Source organism: Cyclopterus lumpus, chromosome 18 (genome assembly GCF_009769545.1).
Source record: "Cyclopterus lumpus isolate fCycLum1 chromosome 18, fCycLum1.pri, whole genome shotgun sequence".
NCBI lineage: Eukaryota > Metazoa > Chordata > Actinopteri > Perciformes > Cyclopteridae > Cyclopterus > Cyclopterus lumpus.
In genome coordinates, this window is record NC_046983.1 from 8,074,047 (window position 1) to 8,096,654 (window position 22,608).

Sequence of the window (22,608 nt, forward strand, 5' to 3'; positions counted from 1 at the left end):
GTTAGTGTCAACTGCAAAACCGCCCAGTTGTTGTACTGCTAATGTAAATATCTTTTGTGTAGTTGTTTCCCAACTGCCAGTCAGCCACGGCATGTTCTTCAGTTCTCCCCTGCAACTAATTTGGATGCTGTTGGATAGGTTCAAAGGAAATGGATTAAGGGCAAACTTGCAATGGAATAGCGTTAAAGTTCATTCATGAAATAAAAGGGAAATTAAAGGATTCACGTTCTAGATTTTTTACAACACACTTTTTTCATCTTTAAATCTGATGGAAGGTATCAAGTATTTTCAAGTCAAAAGGCTCATTTCCAAGAAAGGGCACGAGTCTAAAGTCTACTAATTTGTGACTTGATCGAGTGGAAAATCCTTATTCGTGACGAAAAGCCTTCATGTGTTTCTGGCTTGACTTTTGCATGTAATTATGATGCAAACGTTATCAAATTCAGTCAACTCTGGAATTACGCAAGGCAAAGAAAGGGATAACAAATTATTAAACCCAACATTCACATAATTATAACAAACCTATGCTGTTCAGTCAAACATTGTTCGAACCGACCACACCTTTAACTTTTGATATCAAAGAATCACTGGCGGAATTTGGGGGAAACACAATAAATATATATATATATATATATATATATATATATATATATATATATATATATATATATATATATATATATATGAAGAATACACCAACACAGAATTGGCCTGAATAGAATACTGTCTGAAAAGCACCTCCAGTCACCAGTCCGACAAGCTCCTGAAGTTTGTGGATGACACCACCCTCGTTGGCCTCATCTCTGGCGGGGATGAGTCCTCTACAGGTGGGAGACTGACCATCTGGTGACCTGGTGCAGTCTCAACAACATGGAGCTCAACGCTCTGAAGACAGTGGAGATGGTTGTGGATTTCAGGACGAGTCTTTCTGCTTCCTGGGCTCCACCCTAACCCAGGACCTCAAATGTGAGCCGAACATCAGCTCCATCACAAAGAAGGCTCAGCAGAGGATGTTCTTCCTGAAGCAGCTGAAGACAATGATGGTGCACTTCTACACCGCCATCATCGGCTCCATCCTCTGCTCCTCCATCACCGTCTGCTACGCTGCAGCCACTGCCAAGGGTGTTTTTTGATTATTGTTATGCACCTTTGACCAAGTCAAATTACTTATATGCATACATACTTATTATATATATATATATATATATATATATATATATATATATATATATATATATATATATATATATATATATATATATATATATCCATCCATCCATCCATTTTCAATACCGCTTATCCTCATTAGGGTCGCGGGGGCGCTGGAGCCTATCCCAGCTGACATAGGGCGAAGGCAGGGGACACCCTGGACAGGCCGCCAGTCCATCGAGGGCAATATATATATATATATATATATATATATATATATATATATATATATATATATATAATGATTTGGTCAAATAAATCTATAAAATACACATGTATGTATGTGTGTGCCAACACAGTTCAACACATACTTTTGTGTTTTTGTTTGAAGGAATGCATAATCTCTGTTTTTCATCACGTCGTAAGGATGAATCCATGCACAGTTGAGAGATTGCCCAAAAGAACTTGTCGAGACGGATCTGCCCGTAGATCAAACTCAGACAGGCTCGGTATAAATAATGGTCATTGTGTCTCTCCTCCTGTATAAGTTTTTTTTTGTCGTGAGCGCAGCAGAACACACTGCCATCATGTTCAGGATCGCTAGTATCACTCTCCTGCTCATCATGCTGGTGGACAACTTCTACGGCCACACGGGTAAATACTAAGAAAATAGTTTCTGCATAAATGCATCTTCTCCCCAAAAGACAGTTAATAGGTAATGTATGATTGTTGCACATTAATGACTTATTGTGTGTCTCTTTTGTCTCTTTCCACTGAGTCCAGCTTCACAGGCCGGATTTCATGTGTCCAAAGTGCACATCCGCAAGTGCAGGTGCAGAGGTGAGTGTCCATTTTGGTTAAACATTTGAAACGTTGAAAATCAGCATGGAAAAAGAGTCTGATCATCAGGGCTGTTCAATACTGAAATGAGGGTTTCCTATTGGCTGAAAATATTGGTTTTCTTCAGACTTATTTTACAAGACTACAAAGAAAAATGGCATTAAAAGGGGTTATGTACGTATATCTCGGTCTTTATTGTTGTATTAGTTGTATATCTTTTTTCACTGCAGTTTTTGCCAATGGAAGAATACAGTGTCGCTACCCACTGTTTCCCTCAAGTCACAAAGAGCAACAGAATGTGATGAAATGCTTCTGCAGCAAAACAAGCCAACGCAGTGAGTGACCCATTTGACACACATTGTATGTGGGCGTGCGATAGAGAGATTAATTTTCTCTTTTCTGTGCTAACATTCACTAAAGATGCTTAATTTTTCGCCATTTTCCAGAGTTACCAGCCTTAAAGGCAGCCTGCACCACGTGGCGTCCTGGTTTTCCGATCTCCCTGGTATGATTCAGTGGATTTTAAAAGGAGAGCAGGAGAGAAGGACCTTTTCACAGGAATCATATCACATCTCACAAGATCAAATCACCGTTAGCCATTACCTCCCATTATGTCAAGTCACATAAATATAGATATCTGTGACCTCAAATACATTGTAAATAAAGACATTTTCTGTTCCAGAGACTTGTTTTTCCTCCTTTGTTTGCATTTGTTTCGGATGGAGGCGGAGCTCAGCAATGGTTTGACATTTTGGGAAATATGCTCCTTCACTTTCTAGCCGAGCGTTAGATGAGAAGATCGATACGACTGTCATGTCAGGACAGTGAATACGAAGCAGTCGATTAGCGTAGCTTAGCACGACGACTGGTAGACCGCTTGACTGTCTCTGTCCGACCGTAACTCCGACTTACTAATTCACGTTATAACACGTTTATGTGTTGTGTGCAAAAACCACAACGTGTTAAAAAAGTGTGAAAACAAAAATAAACTGTATTATGGAGTTTACGTGCCAGATTACGTTCCTGTCTTAATGATGAGCCAAGCGAACTTTCTGCTTGCCACGATTTAAATTGACCAAACATACGTGAGTTTGGTATCAATCTTCTCATCTAACTCTTGGCAAAAAAAATATATATTTCCCAAAATATTGAACTACTGCCCTAATGTCTTCTTTGCTGATACGGTTTTGAAACATTGGTTGAAACATTCATCACATTTTCAGGCATCTGTACAGTTACATTAAGTTATGATAAGAATAAATTACCTAATTTACCCTTTCCTTTTATCTCCTCTTACATACTGTAGAAATATAATTGTCAGTGCCCGTTTTGACTGGCGATGATCAGGTACTTTTGGGTGGATGCGATACTCTCTCACCCCCCATGAATGTCCCCTTTGTTAATCCTCTGTAATATCACCTGTCTCAGCTGCAGCCCCCATGAAGAGGAGGCAGGTTTTACTCCATAGGGGCAGGATTCACTCCACTGGGCCTTTCCTGTTTCAGGACATCGGCTATTACATTAGAGGATTTACTTTAATAATAAACCTCTTACCTATAAACCAATTTATTATGGTGAAATTCCACTGCAGGCATAAATATTATAATTTGATTTGATGTATTGTTAACTGAGCAGAATCCTCAAAAAGAGACAGGTCTCTGAACAAAATACCACAGGTCAGCAGAATGAACTGTCATGGGAGCAAAAAAATGCCTTGTTTACCCACCTTTTCATATTTACACCAAAAACACTGCAGTCAAGCAAAGAGCCCGCACACAAACACACACACACACACACACACACACACAACACACAACACACACACACACACTAACGTCAAAATGAGAAGACAGAAAAAGAGGTAAAGTCTCACAGGACTTATCAAAAGGGGCCCGTACTTGTTTTTCCTGCATGGGTAAGTCATCTATTCTTTATTTTTTTTCTAAACAAGCCAGGTTACATATTTCCAGTTGTACTTTATTGATGTAAATCATTCTTCGGAGAACAGCAGGCTGGCTCTGAGCCACGCATGTACCAGAAACAGGGAAAGCTCTGGAGGAATGCTTCTCTCCTCTGAGTTTGGAGCTGAAGAATAACTCGGCTCAGGAGCCAGCGGAGTTTAATCCGTAGTGAGTGAGGGGCGTGGATGTTTCCTCTGAGCACCTCACTGGTGTGTTGAGCTTATCCTCTGACTGGGATGGTGGTTTCCTGAGTTATGGTCCACGGTAACAAAGTTGTGCAGACTTGTGACCTCTTCTTTTTTTTTTTTAAACTGGTGTTAATGCGTATAATTTTCAATTTGGATGTAAACTAGTAGATCAGACAGCAACTCAATCTTGGTAGTATTTACAACTTGTTTATTTTGCCAGATATGTTTTGGAGGGAACATAACCACCTCGTCTTGGCAACCTGGTTTTTCAAAATCAGGAAGTGTTGATATCAAACAATCAAAGTGGTTGCTTTCAATGCAAATAGTACAATTGTGAGGTATTTGTACTTTTTTGTACTTGAGTAAATACATTTCTTTGTACTTTCTACTTCTACTTTATATTTACCTCCTTTCCTTGACAAATGAGTATTTATAATTCAAAGTCTCACACACATAGTAATAATAAACCAATAGCTTAAGAAAGACACGCAATCTGGCAGCATAATGTCTACTTTACTTTAAAAAGTAAATTTTACTTATACCACTCTACTTTTATTTAACATTTTGAATGTAGAGCTTTTACTTGTAATACAGTATTGGAAAATTATGATATTGCTATTATATAATATATAAAAATACTTCCATGACTGATCAATCTGTACCTTTAGATTCCCATAAAAAATATGTTAATCATACTAAACAATCTGAATGCCATTATGCTATTATGAAAACATGTGGTAACGTAAACTAGATGTGTCGGGTTGCATGGTTCAAAAGACACACAATAAGCCTCCATTACTAATCACAATGAATGTGAATAACTCAACGTGGAATAAGCATTGTTTGTTAAAAGTACAAAATATGAGGGGAAGCCGTTGGCTTATAATGGATGTGTGAACAACCAGCATGAGGGGCATCACAACCATAATGTAACCGCTCCTTCACAGTCCTGGATGGCCAGATCAGCTATGTTTCGACAGGTGGTCCAGGTCCAGCCGGAGAACAAGGTTCAGGATAAAGGTCAATGGAGTACTGGCCTCTGTGAGTGCCATAAAGACGTGGGAGACTGTAAGTGTCCAAACATAATACAGTATACACTATAATATAAAATATGTTGAGTTATATAGTTTTTCTGTCACGGCTGAATGCCCAAATGATGAACCATCATGTTGTTGTATACTGTGAGTTGATCTGTGTGTGTGTGTGTGTGTGTGTGTGTGTGTGTGTGTGTGTGTGTGTGTGTGTGTGTGTGTGTGTGTGTGTGTGTGTGTGTGTGTGTGTGTGTGTGTGTGTGTGCAGGCTGCTTTGCCCTGTGCTGCCTCCCAGTGTTTACCTGTAAGGTGACCAGTGCAGTGGGCTCCTGTCCCTGCCTGCCCCTGCTGGACTGTATCGGCTGCGTCCCGCCGGCCTCCCTCGCCATGAGGGCGTCTGTCAGGGAACGATACGGCATACCGGTAAACAGCACAGATAGGATTTCACATCTTGTGGGTGAATGCATTCTTGATTGAGAGTGTTTTTTTTCCTGTTGTGTTTTTTTTCCAAATTCTATCATTCAATTCAATCTATTTTGTATCGCCCCAAAATCACAAATGACAAATTTGCCTCAGAGGGCTTTACAATCTGTACACATACATCATCAAATGGCTTATGCAATAGTGCATGCCGTGAATGGGAAAATCTCGGCGGGTGACGATGCCCCCTAGACCCCACCATGGCTGGGGCTGAGCCCTGAATGTGAACTACGTCTGGCTCCGCCCCTGCTGCAACTAGCCCTTTGTCCTCAATGTTTATGGGGACGCTGCCACCTTGTTTGAGCAAAACTTGATGCGAGTTGCCAATGAACCAAACTGAACTCAGGCGCTGCCTTCATGTCGCGTCTGATCTTTCACAGAGGCCGAAGAAGAAGCGGCTGAATAAACGAGAACCCAGCTCAATAACACAGAGACGCCGGAGCGTCGGGGTAATTATAGGATTGCTGCCGAGAAGACGTGAAAACGCCACACGTGGGAAATAGCTGCCCAATAACACAGGTTATTACATAACCAATGCAAACAATGTTTGGAGTCTACGCAGTGGCAACGGATGAAGCCTAGCTATATGCTGAGGATGCAGTGAAATCAGGACATTTTTATTAAATTAATAAATCAAGCCATAAATAGCTTGATGAATAAACAACTAGTGCGTTTAAGATACAGCGGGCAGCTCAGCGTGCTCGCCGACTGCTGGTGCACGCCAAACACTCGCACACCTGCCAGCACTTGCACACATCTCAACAGACATCACGGTCGCTGATCGGGGGACATAACAAACAACCGAACAGATGTTGGACATGCAAACAGCACATGCCGGGGCCACGCTGTGTGCGTGTGGTGTTGGATAAGCCTTTTCTGGGACAGTGAAGAGAAGAAGAGATAAGGCCGCGGGTGGGAGTGGTTGGTAGGCCAGGGAGGCAGAAGCTGGAGCGCTGCCACCGGAGAGAAGGAGGTGGTTGGTAAAGTTGGCTCCTCTGGAGGCGGAGTGGGCCGCGGATCGCTGTCAATAGCGCAGAGCACGAGCGAGGAAGGTGCCAGAAGTTCTTATGAAAACAAGTCGCAGCATGTGGGCTGTTTGTAGCGCAAACTCTCTCAACGGCTGAAGAAAATGCTGTAACAGTGGAATATCATAAGAATAAAACTGTGGATTCAGTCAGATCGCTTCACTCGTTTGCATATTCATTAAAAGATGTGCTCTCCGTGCATGAAGTAATTCTACATCGTCTAGTCTTTATTTCCTGTAGCTGTCATGACTTTGGTATTTTTTCTGCTGGTGGGATGGCATTGTTAGCTGGTCGCTCGGCCACTTTGGTGCACTTAGGGTCCTCAGAGGAAGAGTCTTAAGTGATGACTTTTCCTCAAGCACCACCATGAGATTGACGTCTGTATAGCGCTCTCAACAACCATTGGATTGCTTCCCATCAACTTTGGCACAAACGTCCACGTCCAACTCTGGTGATCCGTTAAATTTTCGTCATCACGCCATCATCGGGTCAAACTTGTCGTTTGTCTAATACTTTAGTATTTTACCAAATAGCTGAAAACGAATGCCATCCTCCATCAGTCTCGGCAGTACGTTTAGTGCTATTAGCAAATGTTAGCATGCTAAACATGGTCAACACTGCACCTGCTTATTACACCAGCTTGTTAGCATCATCTCTGAGCCTGCTGTCGTTAGCATTTAGCTGTTAGCATGTCAGCTACAATTAACTACAAAGTCAGTGACTGTGTGATCATTTTGTTTTACGAGTAGCCGATGCATATGTCAGGGTATCTTAACACACCAAATAAACCAACAAATATTTAATATTTGAGACGATAGATTTAAAAAAAAAAATGATGTTTATTGTGCCACTTTGCATCAAAATTGCATGTTGCATTCAGATTAATAGACCTGTAATGATGTCCGGGGGCGTGGTGATCATTTTAGTTGTTGTTAATGTCACCCTCCCACATTGAATCCACGAGAGAGCCAGCGCAGCAAAGAGAATGTGTACTGCTGAGCAGATCCCAGGTCTGTTGCTCCAGAAAGACATGGAAGTAAATATAAAGATTGTTTTTTGCTCCTTGTCAGCACTTCTAGCACAGTGGAATCAACACGTTGCAGTCAGATCCTCAGACCTGTAAAGATGCTTGCCGGGTGGAGAGATTATTTAGCAGGTTATGTCACATCCAACATTAAAATTCACATATTGCGATGCAGCAATTGATGTTATTGATATCATATGCATATTACGTATCACTTACGAATAAAGTTTGGACTTGACAGCGATGAAGTAAGAAGTAAGAAAGAGAAATGCAAAGTGACCAAAGTTAGAATGCTGAGAAGTCACATGCTGAGGCTGCACGTCGATCTGCCTTCTTGGTGTTTCTCAGACTTTATCGATTCATCAAATCTCACCCACTAACATTTACATCTTCACATTACTGACGAGCTCTTCATCCTGGTTGCTGTTGCTAAGAGCAAAGATGTGGCTGCCAGAAACACCGTGTCCTCAGAGAGAGGATATTAACTGAAGCAGAAGAGCTCAATTATGACAGTTACACTGACAAATGCACTGCCATCATTGAAGTGCAAGCTGCCGTGCTATGCATTACTATGTGGTCCTTTTGAATGATAAAAAAGGTCTGTGTTTAAACTGCAACTAAACTGCTACCAAATTATACTGCAGAGTCTCTTCGAACTAACTTTGTGCGATGCGGCAAAGTGTATCATAGTACAACAGGCACATTAAACACAGATCTGCTGCATTGTATATAAGTACAAATGTTTGTATTTTTTTTGCACCTAAATGCAAATGTTCACCTTTTGTTCGAGCCTCCCACCGTGTTCAGGCCGCTCTGTGTGTGTCTTACAGGGGAGTGTGTGGAGCGACTGCCTGTACGGATGCTGCTGCTACACGCTTTCTTGGCTCCAGATCTCCAGAGAGCTGAAGAGAAGAGCCGCATCCCACGCCTCTTCCTCCTCTTCCTCTTCCTCTTTCTCTTCCTCGGCCAGATACAGTGCTCTGACCTCCCTGCAGGGGGCGCACTTGGTCTAGACCATGCATGCAGCACTCCTGCAGCCTGCCCTCCAGTGTACAGGAGTTGATTTAATCACACTTCCTCTGATCTGCAGCCACTCCCTTTTGCCTCAGAAAGTTCAGCAGGTCCATATCTGTCCCCCAGAAAGGGAAGTTCAGTTTTTCCTCAAATTAAGTGATAAGAAAATGTCATTAGAATATTAGACTCGGGGCTACTTTTGCATATATTTTTTAGTAGCAGAATGAGCATATTCTTTCATGGTGGAAATGAACTACATGTTCTGTACTTTTAGTCTATACTTCTACTCCCCTGAACATTCAATACGTTTATAAAAATATTCATTGTATGATCCAGTAATTCCCAACCTTTTTTTTTTGCCTGTACCATATAAAGCATTGTCTTGTTGGGGACATTATGTAAATGAATTGTCAGTAGTTCCAAAAAGGGTGGATGGAACTTTTAAATAAATTATGAGAAAATCCAATTGTCCATAAAAAAGTCTGAAATAAGACAAACGTCTGATAAATTAATAAAGATTTGTTTTGCATAATTTAGTACTTTCTACTCACATTAATCATCTCATGGCCTCGCAGATGCATCTTGTGACTACTTGCTGGGGAGTGGGGACCCAACCCCAGCAAACATTTTAATTATTAATGTAATTTTGATACTTTGGTATAATACATTTAGTTTATAATACATCTTTACTTTTACTTGTGGAGTAGTTTGAATTTAAGACTTTTATTTGTAATTATGGGGTTTTATTGTTACTCGTAGTTCATGAAATAACTTGTTCATAACAACAATGGAAGCCAACATACCTCTTAAATCCCTCAGTCCAGTCACCGGCAACGAAGCAGAGCAAAGCACGGAAAACAATAGAACAGCACCCCCCTCAGGCAGGGAAGTGAACAGCATTCATGTTCATCGTCTTCATAGTTTCCTCAAATGTTTAGCTCTGTTCTATGTTCTATATTCAATTTAGAATATATGTTTGATTTAGATTTTCACTGCAAAATGTAACCTTTGGAAATACATGGATGTATTGATTGGAGAGATATGCATTTGTCCATCAGTGTGCAGTACTGCTAATCTTGTGTTATTCATCTTATTTTACTCTAACAATATTGGTTATGCGACATCATTAGAAAAGTTGAAAAGTGAAAGTATTTTAGGTTGAGTACAGCAGCGTGTAACTGGTCCGAGCAGAATCAGATAGTATGAACCGTTTGTGTGCCGTACGTTGACAACATTGTAAAATATTGTCAACGAGAGATTTTCATAGAAACTTGTATCCCATATGCATTATGACAGGCGGTCAAAGAACGTGTTTTTTTTTTCTTTTTTAACTAAACATTTTTTTTTATTTAACATTACTTGAAATGTTTATTTAAGACAAACAATATTAGTAATGACAAGAATTCAGACATTTTAAATAGAAAAATGTCACAATGACGTCTGAGATTTGAAAAGGAATGCGTGACGGTCAAATAATCTGATGTAAGTACAAGTAAGTAAGCAAGTAAAATGTATTTGTATACTGTTTAGAGACTGAAGTCACAAAGTAGTGATAAAAAAATTTAAAAAAACATTTAACGCATTTTAAAATAAATAAAATACCCAATCAAAACCTGCCTAGAGCAGGAGTCTGGCCTTAAAGTGAGAGTGAGGAATTTAAAGTACTCTACAGGCAGCCAGTGAAGTGAGTATTATAATAAGAGACACAAAGATAGAGACACAAGTCCGACTGGACAGACCGGTCAGTGGTATGCATCCTGTGCTGGCCTATAAGATGCCACACTGCCCTGCAAATCCTTACTTTCACGACACCCCGCTCACAGTAAGGTAAGACAACCCACTACATTCTAATTTATTGTATTTTCTTCAGCAGAGAGGAACCCTAGCCCTCATATTAATTCATGTCTGATCTCCAAGACTTCATCATCATGAAAATGAACCACAAACATGCACTTTCGCTACGGATATGCAATCTTAAAATAAGCGTAAATATAATGTTGAAATATAATGTTGCTGCACTCAAAAGAATACAGTCTTCAGATCTTTCTTTCTTCCTTCAAACAAGATCGAAGATCGAACATGCGGGACGAGGCACAGACATCATTCATGTATTCTCCTTCTTATGGGGCAGAAATAGTAACGTCCGTGCTTTATGGTATCATTTACCACAAATATTTGGTCTTGACAGTTACTGTAATCTGCAGGTTTTTTTGGGTCAGAAGCTTAAGTCATGCCTCATCGGATCGTCGTAACCCAACCCAGGCCCTTCATCAAGACCAGTGCATCCAACCAATGGACCTCTGGCATCTGTGATTGCTTCCAAGACCTGCCGCAGTGTGAGTGCACTTCTTTTCATGCAGTTGCAGTCAGATCATACGATGATAACACATTTTAAAACTGAAGAGAATGTGTGTGTGTGTGTGCACCTTTAAGAGGCTTTACAGCCCAAGACGTTTGGCTATGACCTCAGTGACTGATGTTGTCCATCTGTGAAACCTTTTAGAAGAGCACATTCCAACTGTTGAGCTCAATTGGGATTTTTATTTCAGGCTGCCTCGCCTTTTGGTGTCTTCCCTGCTTCGCCTGTAAGACAGCACGTGAGGCCGGGGAGTGTCTATGCCTACCTCTGCTGGACTTTTGTGGACTCATCCCTCCTGTGGCCACAGCCCTCAGGGTGTCAGTACGCCAACGCTATGGCATTGAGGTACAGACACAACCGACGTGTATTCTTTATAGAGCACTTACAAGTATCGTGTTTACCAGCATAAAAGCCCCTGTTGCCTTTCACTGTTTATCTGATTTGTCTCGGTATACTCAAACAGGATTAATGTCTTTAGCTCCAGTATCAGCCCGGTCTTGGTCCCAGGGCGTCAAAGACTTAGTCAGGGCCCTCGGTGTCTGATACCGATGCACAAAGCCCCCTTTTGCGTCTCTTATGAGACTACAATGTAAACTCATCCACGTCAACACGCTCAGAGCAAGGGCTTTGGGAGTTCTGTAACGTAGAAGACCAAAATAATGCTCACACAGGACAAACAAACACAGGACTTTGACCCAGGAGGCCGCTGTTCGTGTCACGTGAGAAACCAACAATGTGTTGCTGTCTTTGTGCTCGCAACGTTGCGTCTCACAAACGCCGTCATTTCAACCCGTACCACAATGTGTTCCGAAACCGGACTAAGTGGTTTTGTTGTTTGACACCCTGAACTACCCTGATGCAAACGGGTCCTGACCAAGCCTAAGTATGTGCTGGCAATGAGGTTAATATTATTATCCTGGTATCGCTGCTTGCACATGGAAAGCATTAGTTTTGTTCCCTCAACTGTTGCATGTCTAACCCCTCTTATCTCTCGGTCTCCACAGGGTACAGTTTTCAGGGACTGTGTGTACTCCTTGTTCTGCTGGCCTTGCACCTGGTGTCAAATAGCAAGGGAGATCAAAACAAGGACGAATCCCATCACCGCCGCCTAATGAGAACAATGTGGGGGGGGGGGAGTTACTGACATTACACACAGATTTCACACTGAAATCTTTCAAATGAAATAAGGGATTTTTTTAACTTTTACTTGTTTTCAAGCTGTTTGTTGTATCATATGTTCCTTTTGGATGAATTGATTGCTTTGCCTTTGTCTTGGTTGTTATTCTTTAGAAGTATGTATATGTTTTTAAATGGGCTCATTTTTCAAAAGACAAACATGTCCACCAGACTGAAATGCAAAGTTCTCTTCATAAGATATAATGTGCAGTTCTGGATGTTCAGCCATGCTAGTGGGTCTAGGGGTGACAATGTTGAACTCTCATTCAGTCTCCCACTTTGCTCCAGACAGAGAGTTCTCAACAAGTCAATGGAAATGTGGTAATGAATTTCATGGTCCCCAGAGGATGGATCCTTCTGACTTTCTAGCGCCACCACAAGGTTGACTTTTATTTAATCCTACAGTTTTGACCAAATACCTGCAAAACAAATAGCTTTCCCATCAGCCTCAGCTGCAGGCCTACGTTGTGTTAACATGCAACAAATGGGAACATGGTAAAAAAATAATAATAATCAGCCTGTTAGCATTGATGTTAGCGTTAAGCTCAAAGCAGCGATGGGGCAAAGTGCTAACATGGCTTCCCTGCTCATTATAGAGGTGTGTGAAGATCACTTTACCTGTTACCGGTTATATTGTATTACTAACTATTAGAATATACTGCAATGAATGCTTTAGATGAGTTTGCGATGAAACATACAAAGTCCCTGAATCTTTCATTCTGTTCCTAGTATTTTTATGACAGAAATTATTGGACAACAGTGCAATAAAACTCAGTCTGTTTGAAGTTCAACACAATAAATCTCAGTGTGCTCCATGCATAATATTTTCCAAGGTTATTACATGTCTATAAGTGTTAAATGCCAGTCTTTGCGCCATGTGATCAAACCGGTGTTTATTAAATTAAAGATAAAAAGAAAAGAAGTAAACACTGTAGCACAAGAACTCTAAGAACAATAGGCTTACAGATGAGGAGGATGTTTTGATTAATAGTGATAGTACATAGGCATGTGAGTAAATGGTGTGAACACTGTCATGAGGACTGAAATGAGCCATTTCACGACATGGAACAATTGAAGGAAGGAAAGGTTTTGAACCAGCGAGCATCCCAGGAGCATTGTTCAGATATTTGGGCTTGAGGTCAACTTTGAAAAGGTGCACTGAATGTAGAAAGACTCCCATGAGGGAAAAACGGCAATACATGTTTTCATGGCTGCGCCTCCGAGCTCCGTCCAGCCCAACCGGCGGAGAGGCCTCCGAGTCTGTTTTGGGGTGTTTTCTTTCCACCTCCTGTGTGTTTGCCTTTCCACCGGTGCATGCGAATGGTGTCAAAGTGACACTTGACTTTAAACTTCAAACAAGGACTGTAGTCAAGACTTAAGTCATCGTCCAACACCGAGCAGCTCCGAGACAAATGTGACTGTGGTGAATTCAGCTCTTAGACTTAAGTAATCTGTTATGATTACATGTCACACTTATAACACTTAAACAAGTCTAATCTTTACGACCTTGCTTCCGTAATGAGGAGCTTACACACTCACCGTTTATTAAATTCTCACATCCTGAGAACAACTTGTTTAGACTTTAACTTTATCCAGAGTTTCTGCCTCCCCCTGCTGGACTTTGCCTTTAAAAATCTGGGGAACCAGAATTTTCATTGTGATGCATAATTGGGTCAACTTCAAGACTCAGATGTAAAAGAACAACGTGTCAACTGGTGCGAGCTATCAAACGAACTGTTGAAAATGCAAATAGTTTTAGACAGCGTATAATGTGTGCCTTGATGCATATACATTATGCAATGTTTGTGCTAAACTTCACTTTACCTTCAGCAAATCAGATTTGACCCCTTGAAGGTGTTGGATATACTCCTGATGAAAAGATAACGATGCCTTTATTTCGCAAATTCACAGACATCCCGCCCCCTCCTGACACAAAATGATTATTTGCTAATCAGCTGTCTATTGAACAAAAAAATAAAATGTTCATAAGGAATGGGTAAATCAGTCTTTTTTTCTTTCTTTTTTTTATGAATGGGAATGACAAATGTGTCTAATTTGTGATGCAAGAGATATAATACAATAAGATAATCCTTTATTAGACATTTACCGGATTACAGCAGCAAATGAGGAAAAGTGCACACAAGAGACATAGTAAAGCATGTCAGCCTGTAAAAGTATCTACGATCTAACAAAACCTTTTTTTTTATGGAACAGCATTCCATACATAATATGTTTTTTTCTCATCTACCTTCTGGACCAGCACTAGACTTTCATCCTGGCTCCAGGCTGACATTCTTTATAAATAACACAATTTCCTATAGTTCCATTTTTTTAATGTTAGATGTTCATGGAGATTAAGATTTAATACATAAATGAACAACTGTACAGTACATGCAACACTTCTCCCTGATCACAAGCTGCATCTCTGTGGTGGGCCGTTCACTGGAATTGTTCCCTGGCTCGGGGTTATGTAACTCCACTGAGAGGAGGGAAAGGCTGCGGCTCACTGATATGACTGTTGAACTGGGCCTCTTGCTGTTGTTGTAATCGCCAATGCTCACTTTATTATTCCCTCCGCTGTGTGACCTTGCTGCTTCCTCCTTCCCTCGTTCCCTGCCACACCCCGTCTCACACACTCCGGCTGTGTCCAACGTTTGGATTGTTACCCTGTTCTGCCCCGAAGTTTCCTCGACAAGCCGATTGTAAAGTCGGCGCCTTGAACTTGCGTGTGAGAAACTGTCCTCCAGAGATGTGAAACAAGCAGCAGCCCAGTGGGAGTAAACAGATGAGTCACTTTTCTTTGAGACATGTTGATTCGGCAAAAGAAAAAGAGCTTTACTTTGTACTTTCTGAAAAGGACTTGACAAATAATACAAAATGTTGGCTCACTCAAATTACAAATCCATTAAAATGCACTTCACCATACTTACATCATACCTTTAACATTGACCTTTGCTCTTAACAACAATACACATATACCTTTGGGATTGGCTTATAACCGACATACTGGACTTTGACCTCTTAGAATAGTTATAATGAGTGTGTCGTCTCACATAGTATCCGGGCTCTCACAAGACACGGAGCTCAAGCCAAACTTCTGGATTTTGATACAACAAGAACCAAGTGAGGCATTTGATTTAACTTTTCACAATTTAACAACAAAAAGACTTTTAATAAATACATTTCATGTCACTAGACTATAAACAATATATATATATGTTTCAGTATTCCATGTACATACCTTTGTCATATGCATGAAATTATCTCAATAAATATGATGGGAATATAAACTGGTATAGTATGTTTATATTTCACTTAGGGCAAACTGTGTAAACACCAGGCATATGGTGCTGAAATATCCACTGTGGCCCTGTACTGAATAGGTGGCTAAGAAAACTGTAGACAGTTCACATGTAGCAGTAGTGGTAGCAAACCACAATAATGATCCTCTAATGAATCGTCAGCTTTACATATTTTAAATTAATCATCTTTCAACCCCTTCCATCTTCGTGTTACTTGTTGTGTGATAATAATACCGTGTGATACATTAGATCCGGTTACTAAAGCACGGATACATTCGTTTAGACGTACACAATTTTTTTAAGTTACTGGATTTGGACTACAATTTTTTGTCTTTTCCCAGGAAATGTCCGGCATGATCCAGATATTCCTGACGGGGCTCTGCTTCCTTTTGCTCAGGCCCACTTGTTGCAGCGGCAGCAGGATTCTGGTCGTGCCTGTCGATGGCAGCCACTGGATCAACATGGAGCTGATCCTCCAGGAGCTTCACTCCAGAGGCCACGACATCACTGTGCTGCGCTCTGCCAAGAGCTGGTACATCCCTAGTACCTCTTCGATTTATACCTCCATTAATGTGACCATGCTGGAGGATGAGTCAAACAGGAACTTCTACGACAAAATGATACAAGACGTTGTGGAATGCCGCCGGTCGCTGCCTTTTATAAGCATGTTCTGCCAACCACAGGTGCTCACATCCATGTTGGATAAGGGCCATGAGATCCTTGCTAGAGCAGCTGCTACAATGTTAGATGACCCTGTTTTTATGAAGAAGCTGCAAGATGCCAAGTTCGACTTAATGTTAACGGACCCTGCTTTGACTTTAGGGGTCATTCTGGGTAGTTACCTCAAGCTGACGATGGTTTTCAATGTGCGCTGGATTAATAATGGGGAGGCCCATTTCACCATAGCTCCCTCCCCTGTCTCCTATGTCCCTGTGTCAGGAAGTGAACTTCATGATCAGATGGATTTTCTGGACCGAACCAAGAATATGCTACATTATATTTATAGTTTTGTTGAACAGCACTTTATCATTAACCCTTCCTACTCCGATCTGCTCCGGCGGCATTTCCCTCCTGGGACTGACCTGCTGTCGTTGGAGCGGGCAGCTGATATCTGGCTGGTGAGGACGGATTTTGTCTTTGAGTTCCCTCGACCAACCATGCCCAACGTGGTCTACATCGGGGGGTTCCAGTGCAAACAGTCCCGTCCCCTCCCCGCTGATCTGGAGGCCTTCATGCAGAGCTCTGGGGAGCACGGGGTCGTGGTCATGTCTCTGGGGACGCTGGTGTCGGCCCTGCATCGGGAGGCCACAGAGGCCATCGCTGCTGCTTTTGCTCAACTCCCTCAGAAGGTGGTGTGGAGGTTTGCGGGTGAAAAACCTTCATCCCTGGGGAACAACACCCTGCTGGTGAACTGGATGCCTCAAAAAGACCTCCTGGGACACCCCAAGACTCGCGCCTTTGTAGCCCACGGAGGCACCAACGGCATGTACGAGGCTATTTACCACGGCGTTCCCGTTCTGGGCCTGCCCCTGATCTTTGACCAGTTCGACAACCTACTCCGGCTTAAGGTACGCGGGGCAGCCCGGGTGGTGGAGGTCAAATCAATCACCAAAGAAGACTTCCTGGAGGCTCTAAAGGACATCCTGGAGACTCCCTCGTACCGTGAAAACATACAGCGTCTTTCACAGCTACACCGCGATCGGCCAATGTCTCCCATGGACACCGCCGTCTTTTGGATTGAGTACGTTATCCGGAACAAAGGAGCAGCCCATCTGCAGTCAGCAGGTTTTAATCTGCCTTGGTATTCCTACTTCTGCCTGGATGTGGCAATTTTAATTATGGCCCTTATTGGAGTCTTTGTCTGGGCTTCAGTCTCAGTGTGTAAGATGTTCTGCTGCCGAAGGTCCCGGAGGAAGATGAAAGCAGAGTAGCTGATTGGAACATAACTCATGCTTATGCAATGTTTGTTGGGGGAATAAAAACTCAAGCATCCACAAAAAAGCAGAGTTTAACAGAGTCTGATTCTCATGTACAGTTCGGTAACCTTTCTGCCTCATATTTTAACTATTTAATGAATAATATGAATCATGTTTGTTGGAGATACAGACAATCATGTAATATGCCAAACATAAAATAAATACCTTTGAGAAGACACGGGTTGTTTCAAGGAGATTTGTCAATTTTGAGGATTTATCTGGAACTGTTTTGATGTCATACAATTCGTCTCACACGTGAATCATAGTCGGCTCTTTTCAAGCTTTTCTAAGCAGTTTTTCAAAAACAACTACAACAACATAACTTTTCTCCACGATGTGTTATCAGAATGCCCGAATGATAATTTACATCAAATTTAAATAAAACAAAGGATTTGTTTAACTACATAAGTATTCCACCATGTGGTTTATCAGAGATCTCAGAGAGAAAGTTTGACAGCCGCCATCTGACAGACTGATCACCGTTTCCTCACTTCCTGTTTGAAACAAACACTTTGAAGAGGAACCTACTTAGAGCTCACATCACGGACTGTGGAGACAAAAACAGGACACCATATTATTCTTTTAATACCATATTTTTGTACTTAATAGTTGGGTAGTCACATCATTTTGTCATCATTCCATGAATATAAAATGCATGTATGAAGGGAAATGTCCCACACTATAAGAATGCTATGCTGTACCTTTAAACAGATTGTAATTGCAAACACACATGGAGTCTTATCATGAGATCGCTTCAGCGCACAACACAAACAAAATGTGAGGTTGTGGTGTTCACAATTGTTTTTGCAGAAGCTAAATTCGTCCAGGTCAAACAGAGAGACTAAACACTGGGTGGGAAAGAAATACTTCACTAGAATGTAGCAGAGCTGAAGGTCAGTCAACACAATATGGCAAAAGGCTTTTACAAGCCCGTTTGGAATTTGTATCCCACCTGCACAGATTATTTACAACATGTCAAAGGTTTCTGTTCAGTGATTGATCATTGGTATGTTGGGCTGCATATTAACATATACAGTATGCCCAGATACTGTTGTTCACACCTTAGTCCACTGATCCACCAACAGGCCCCAGATGTAGTGCTATGGTGATAATGCATTTCCGGGAGGACTAATCAAGTAGATATTAGAAGAAAGAGCTTTATGTTATTGTAATCAGTATTCAGACTTTTTGAGTGGCATGTCGCAATGAGGTTACTCGTTTTTTTTTTTTGCTGACTGCAGCTTCCTGTGTGATCTTTTTATTTTTGCAGAACTCACTTATGGCGCCACGGCTTAAGAATGAAAGTTTAGACCTTGTTTGGCTCAAGTGAGCTTCTAATAAGCCCGATACCTCAGATGGCTTCATCCCTGTCTTTCTATGGACATCTATCTCCCTGTTCCATGACAATACCAACCAGCTGATATCTGTCGCTCCATGTCCAATGTAGTGTGTATATATGGGCATGATGACCTTCCCTCTGGAGAGCATAGAGTGGTAGTAACGTCGCAGAGGCATGGTCAGTATATTAGTTATTATTTAATAAATCAGGCATTGGTGACATTTTTAAGGGAAACAGAGTGAGTGATTAGGCCCTCCTCCCCTTGAAGCCATGATAAAAATACTGCCTAACACCCATTGTCTCAACAAGCCCATTCTTCCCCAAAACAATTTCAATTGTGTACGGGCTTTTTTTTCCCACTGGTGCACAAGCAAAGTTCACCCCGTGTAAATTACACTCATTCACTGTCTATTAAGTGGATGAATGAAATAAGTCATTTTAAAGGATTTAATTGAATACATCCAATGTTAGTGCAATGAATGTGTTATGGTTCTACTGGGCTTTTTGTATGCTCTCTCTTTGTCTGGTTCTAATCTTGTACGTTAATCAACTATATTCTTAGCGGCAGAGTGCTTTGCCTTACATTCATTCTCTGGAGACTAACCCAACTGTACTGTCTGAGACAAACCAAACAAAAGTCGATGGTTCACTCTTTGAGTCCCCATACACCCACACACATTTTAAAGCTTGGTAATGTTCTTCAAAAGCATTCTTGCTTCGGTCTCTGAAATACACGTCTCTATTCAGTTATGGAAACAAAATCTAAATCTACAAAATTCTATTTCTAAATACTTACATAGTAAAAACACTCCTCGCAATGTGTTGAAAAGAATGATCAAAGACATCATAGCAGGAGGGTTAATGCGTTTAATGGCACGCTGCCAGCGGCCGACAATATAAAGGGCATTAGTGGACACTACAGTAGCTCCCTCCCTCAGAGCCTCTGTCCACCTCAATCATCCTGTCTGCTACTGGAGTAAGAGAGAGAAAGAGAGAGTATATGTTTTTGTTCTGGGCCAGAAAGGCTCCTGCCTCAGGATGTTGCCTTTAAAGCTGAAGAAGTGGGTTTCCTGTGGAGGAAACGATCACAGAATAGACAAGGCTTGGTCGAGACACCGTGTTCCCAACATTTCTTGAGCACAGGTCACCCAGCTGCCGAGCGGGCAGCACACGTTTGTGGGACAACGTTGGACTCACAGCCTTGAGTGGTGAGTGAAAACTTCTCGTTTGGGATTGCATGGGTTTCACCCGCTGATACCAAACCATCTGAGAATGTGCTCTTGATCTCTGCTCTGCAGGTGTTTGTCTCCCCTGATGGATCCTGGATGCTTTGGAGGTTGACTGACGGCACATCATCTGAGCCAGACCTTTTCTGAAAGGGAATGCATTCATGAATAATATGCAATGGACAAATGACAAGTGGAGGCATCAAACAGAGGCATTAATCTCATTGGGGTTTTGCTTTCAGTGAATGAATGGGTATTTCTACACCAACTCATCATCCTGCAACTGTCAATCCATGTCTGAGTAGGGTCACCTGTAGTGTCAGGTGCTTTTACCAACAGAGACATGTCCAATGACAGCTGCAACCTTCCGTTGGACACAGACACGTTTGGCCTGACGTGTATCTATGGCCTGATCTTCTCTTTGGGTCTCCCTAGCAACCTGCTGTCTCTCTGGGGACTGTACCACCTGGGCCGCTCCGGGGGAGGAGGCTGCCAGCTGGTCTACATCCTCAACCTGCTGCTGTCAGACCTCCTCCAGCTGCTCACCCTGCCACTGTGGATTCTCTATCTCCAAGGCGGTCACCGCTGGCCCTACAGCCAGCTAACGTGCGAGCTGGTGGGCTACGTGTTTTACGTAAATGTCTACGCCAGCGTCATGTTCTTGTGCCTGATAGCGCTGGACCGCTGTCTGGCCATTGTGTACCCGCTGAGCAGCCGCAGAGTGCGGACGGTCCGGGTGGCAGCGTTGTCCGGCGTGGCAGTTTGGACCCTCACCTTCCTGTTCTGTCTGAGCGGGCTGCTGCCGTCAGTGTTTGACCCTGACAGACTGCTGTGTTTGGAACAGTACCCCGTCAGCCCCAGATACGCCCAATTCAAGATCACAACGGTGGCCCTGGGCTTCCTGCTGCCATGCGCCATACTCGGGTGAGTTGACCCCATGTGAGGGGACTCACATCAAATTAGTCGACCTTAAATAATGACTTAAAATAATACAATTGGTCTAAAGTGTGCTTCAGCAGAAGGGGAGCATGCTTTTTACCAACCTCACGTTAAAATAATCCAATAAAATATATGAAGACTATTGCAACATGAACTAAGAAATAATGCAGGGCCCCCATGATACAGAGCTACTTTTCCTTGTTTATGAGTGGTACAGTTTGACGAAGGGAAATGCTATAATGTCCTTGGGGGACATTATATAATCAAGTTTATTCTGATGCCTGACAGGCTGGCTTCTCATCCGCAACTCTGCTTCCTCCCTCAGCTACACCTCAGCCCACATTGGGGTGACACTCCGACGATCCCCGTCTCTCTCTGACCATGAGCGGCGCAAAATCGTGGGCATCCTCGTCGTGATCACCGTCAACTTCATCGTTGTGTTTGGACCCTATCACCTCGTGGGCGGATACAGATTTGTGTCCTTGCTGCTGACCGACGAGCCGTGTGGAATGGAGCGTTCCATTTTCCTCATCTATCGCCTGTGCTACGGTCTGACCAGCCTCAACACCCTGCTGGATCCCCTCTTCTATATCTTCCTGTGCCCCGATGCCCGGCTGGAGCTGCAAAGATCCCTGCCCTGTTTGGGAAGGGGGCAAGGCACAGACAAAAAGATTATCCTCAGTACCAGAGCTCCCTCAGACGACCAGAGGGAGAGGGAAAATGGACATAATATTCTTTTAGAAATATAACTTGGATTTGACCTCAGAGCTGAGCTCCTGGTATTTAGTCAAAGCAAGTGTGCCACCAAGTGGAAGTGCACGTGAACAATGTGTTCACTATGCTTCGACCACATCAGCTCAAAGACTTCCACTAGTTCAGTTTCCAGTTACTCGTGATGATCTAAAAACTGTTTCAGAGAATAGAAGCATTTGTGTGCAGCACACAGATCTCAAAGTGCAACTGTTGCTGCCGTAAACTCAACGCTACATCATTTTGTACAGATATGCCAAAAATCCACTCTTTTGTGAAATACCCGATGTAAGCCGGGAAGATCCATCTATTTACCGGATTGGTTTTCTGAGTAGTGTATGGCAATTAATCAATCATATTACAATCAAACCATGTTTTTACTGTCATATTACAATAAAAAATGTTTAAAAGATGTGACAGTGTTTGCTGACAGTCATTCTGAAAATATAGAGTGGGTGTGAATCTCTCTACGGAAACATGACTGCATGGGGATACAAGGTAAGTGACACACGTCCATGTTTCTTTTTGTTTATTAATGTTCAGAAATGTCAGAGCATTAATAGATATAGACGCCACAAGAATGAAAAATATAACAATAGTTTAAATTTAAGACAACAATTCTCTTTTATAAGCATTATGGGCCAAACATAAGAAGCGCATTATGTATCTCCAAAATGTTGCTTGTGTCAGCTCATGCTGATAACATCTAGTGAGTGAAGCCTCACGTGTACAAAGCATGAAATTAAAAAGGAACAATGATGTATGGGTCATTCAACAAAATATACACATCAGCCAAGCATCCATGTCAACATAAGAAAATCATGCAAAA

At 42.1% G+C, this 22,608-nt stretch overlaps 4 protein-coding genes across 6 annotated transcripts; all 4 read left to right on the plus strand.

The window, feature by feature from the left end:
• Window positions 1-3,819: 3,819 nt before the first annotated feature.
• LOC117747827 (placenta-specific gene 8 protein-like) lies at window positions 3,820-9,128 on the plus strand. Of its 3 annotated transcripts, none has more exons than XM_034557311.1 (4): window positions 3,820-3,904; window positions 5,086-5,206; window positions 5,438-5,592; window positions 8,529-9,128. In XM_034557311.1, the coding sequence occupies exons 2-4, from the start codon at window positions 5,092-5,094 to the stop codon at window positions 8,709-8,711; spliced, it is 453 nt and encodes a 150-aa protein (XP_034413202.1). In that variant the 5' UTR covers window positions 3,820-3,904; window positions 5,086-5,091; the 3' UTR covers window positions 8,712-9,128. The 3 variants fall into 3 exon arrangements, with proteins under 3 accessions (XP_034413202.1, XP_034413204.1, XP_034413203.1); XM_034557313.1 differs by lacking the exon at window positions 3,820-3,904 and adding an exon at window positions 4,169-4,214; XM_034557312.1 differs by lacking the exon at window positions 3,820-3,904 and having other exon boundaries at window positions 4,911-5,206.
• Window positions 9,129-10,518: 1,390 nt separating this feature from the next.
• Window positions 10,519-13,016, plus strand: LOC117747824 (cornifelin homolog A-like). Its single transcript, XM_034557307.1, has 4 exons — window positions 10,519-10,539; window positions 10,917-11,048; window positions 11,262-11,416; window positions 12,076-13,016. The coding sequence occupies exons 2-4, from the start codon at window positions 10,943-10,945 to the stop codon at window positions 12,181-12,183; spliced, it is 369 nt and encodes a 122-aa protein (XP_034413198.1). The 5' UTR covers window positions 10,519-10,539; window positions 10,917-10,942; the 3' UTR covers window positions 12,184-13,016.
• Window positions 13,017-15,217: 2,201 nt separating this feature from the next.
• On the plus strand, window positions 15,218-17,480 carry ugt5g1 (UDP glucuronosyltransferase 5 family, polypeptide G1). The gene is made up of 2 exons (XM_034557780.1): window positions 15,218-15,370; window positions 15,891-17,480. The coding sequence occupies exon 2, from the start codon at window positions 15,894-15,896 to the stop codon at window positions 17,478-17,480; it is 1,587 nt and encodes a 528-aa protein (XP_034413671.1). The 5' UTR covers window positions 15,218-15,370; window positions 15,891-15,893.
• Window positions 17,481-20,433: 2,953 nt separating this feature from the next.
• On the plus strand, window positions 20,434-22,193 carry si:dkey-165a24.9 (G-protein coupled receptor 4). Its single transcript, XM_034557781.1, has 2 exons — window positions 20,434-21,014; window positions 21,355-22,193. The coding sequence occupies exons 1-2, from the start codon at window positions 20,434-20,436 to the stop codon at window positions 21,776-21,778; spliced, it is 1,005 nt and encodes a 334-aa protein (XP_034413672.1). The 3' UTR covers window positions 21,779-22,193.
• Window positions 22,194-22,608: the final 415 nt, after the last annotated feature.

What these genes read in the sequence shown, in the direction of transcription:
- si:dkey-165a24.9 (XM_034557781.1), top strand. Translation starts at nt 20,434, where the DNA reads ATGTCCAATGACAGCTGCAACCTTCCGTTGGACACAGACACGTTTGGC. An exon ending in CTGCCATGCGCCATACTCGG is followed by an intron (nt 21,015 to 21,354) that starts GTGAGTTGACCC and finishes TTCCTCCCTCAG; the next exon opens with CTACACCTCAGCCCACATTG.
- LOC117747824 (XM_034557307.1), top strand. Translation starts at nt 10,943, where the DNA reads ATGCCTCATCGGATCGTCGTAACCCAACCCAGGCCCTTCATCAAGACC. An exon ending in CTTCCAAGACCTGCCGCAGT is followed by an intron (nt 11,049 to 11,261) that starts GTGAGTGCACTT and finishes TTTTTATTTCAG; the next exon opens with GCTGCCTCGCCTTTTGGTGT. An exon ending in GCCAACGCTATGGCATTGAG is followed by an intron (nt 11,417 to 12,075) that starts GTACAGACACAA and finishes CGGTCTCCACAG; the next exon opens with GGTACAGTTTTCAGGGACTG.
- LOC117747827 (XM_034557311.1), top strand. Translation starts at nt 5,092, where the DNA reads ATGGCCAGATCAGCTATGTTTCGACAGGTGGTCCAGGTCCAGCCGGAG. An exon ending in CCATAAAGACGTGGGAGACT is followed by an intron (nt 5,207 to 5,437) that starts GTAAGTGTCCAA and finishes GTGTGTGTGCAG; the next exon opens with GCTGCTTTGCCCTGTGCTGC. An exon ending in GGGAACGATACGGCATACCG is followed by an intron (nt 5,593 to 8,528) that starts GTAAACAGCACA and finishes TGTGTCTTACAG; the next exon opens with GGGAGTGTGTGGAGCGACTG.
- ugt5g1 (XM_034557780.1), top strand. Translation starts at nt 15,894, where the DNA reads ATGTCCGGCATGATCCAGATATTCCTGACGGGGCTCTGCTTCCTTTTG.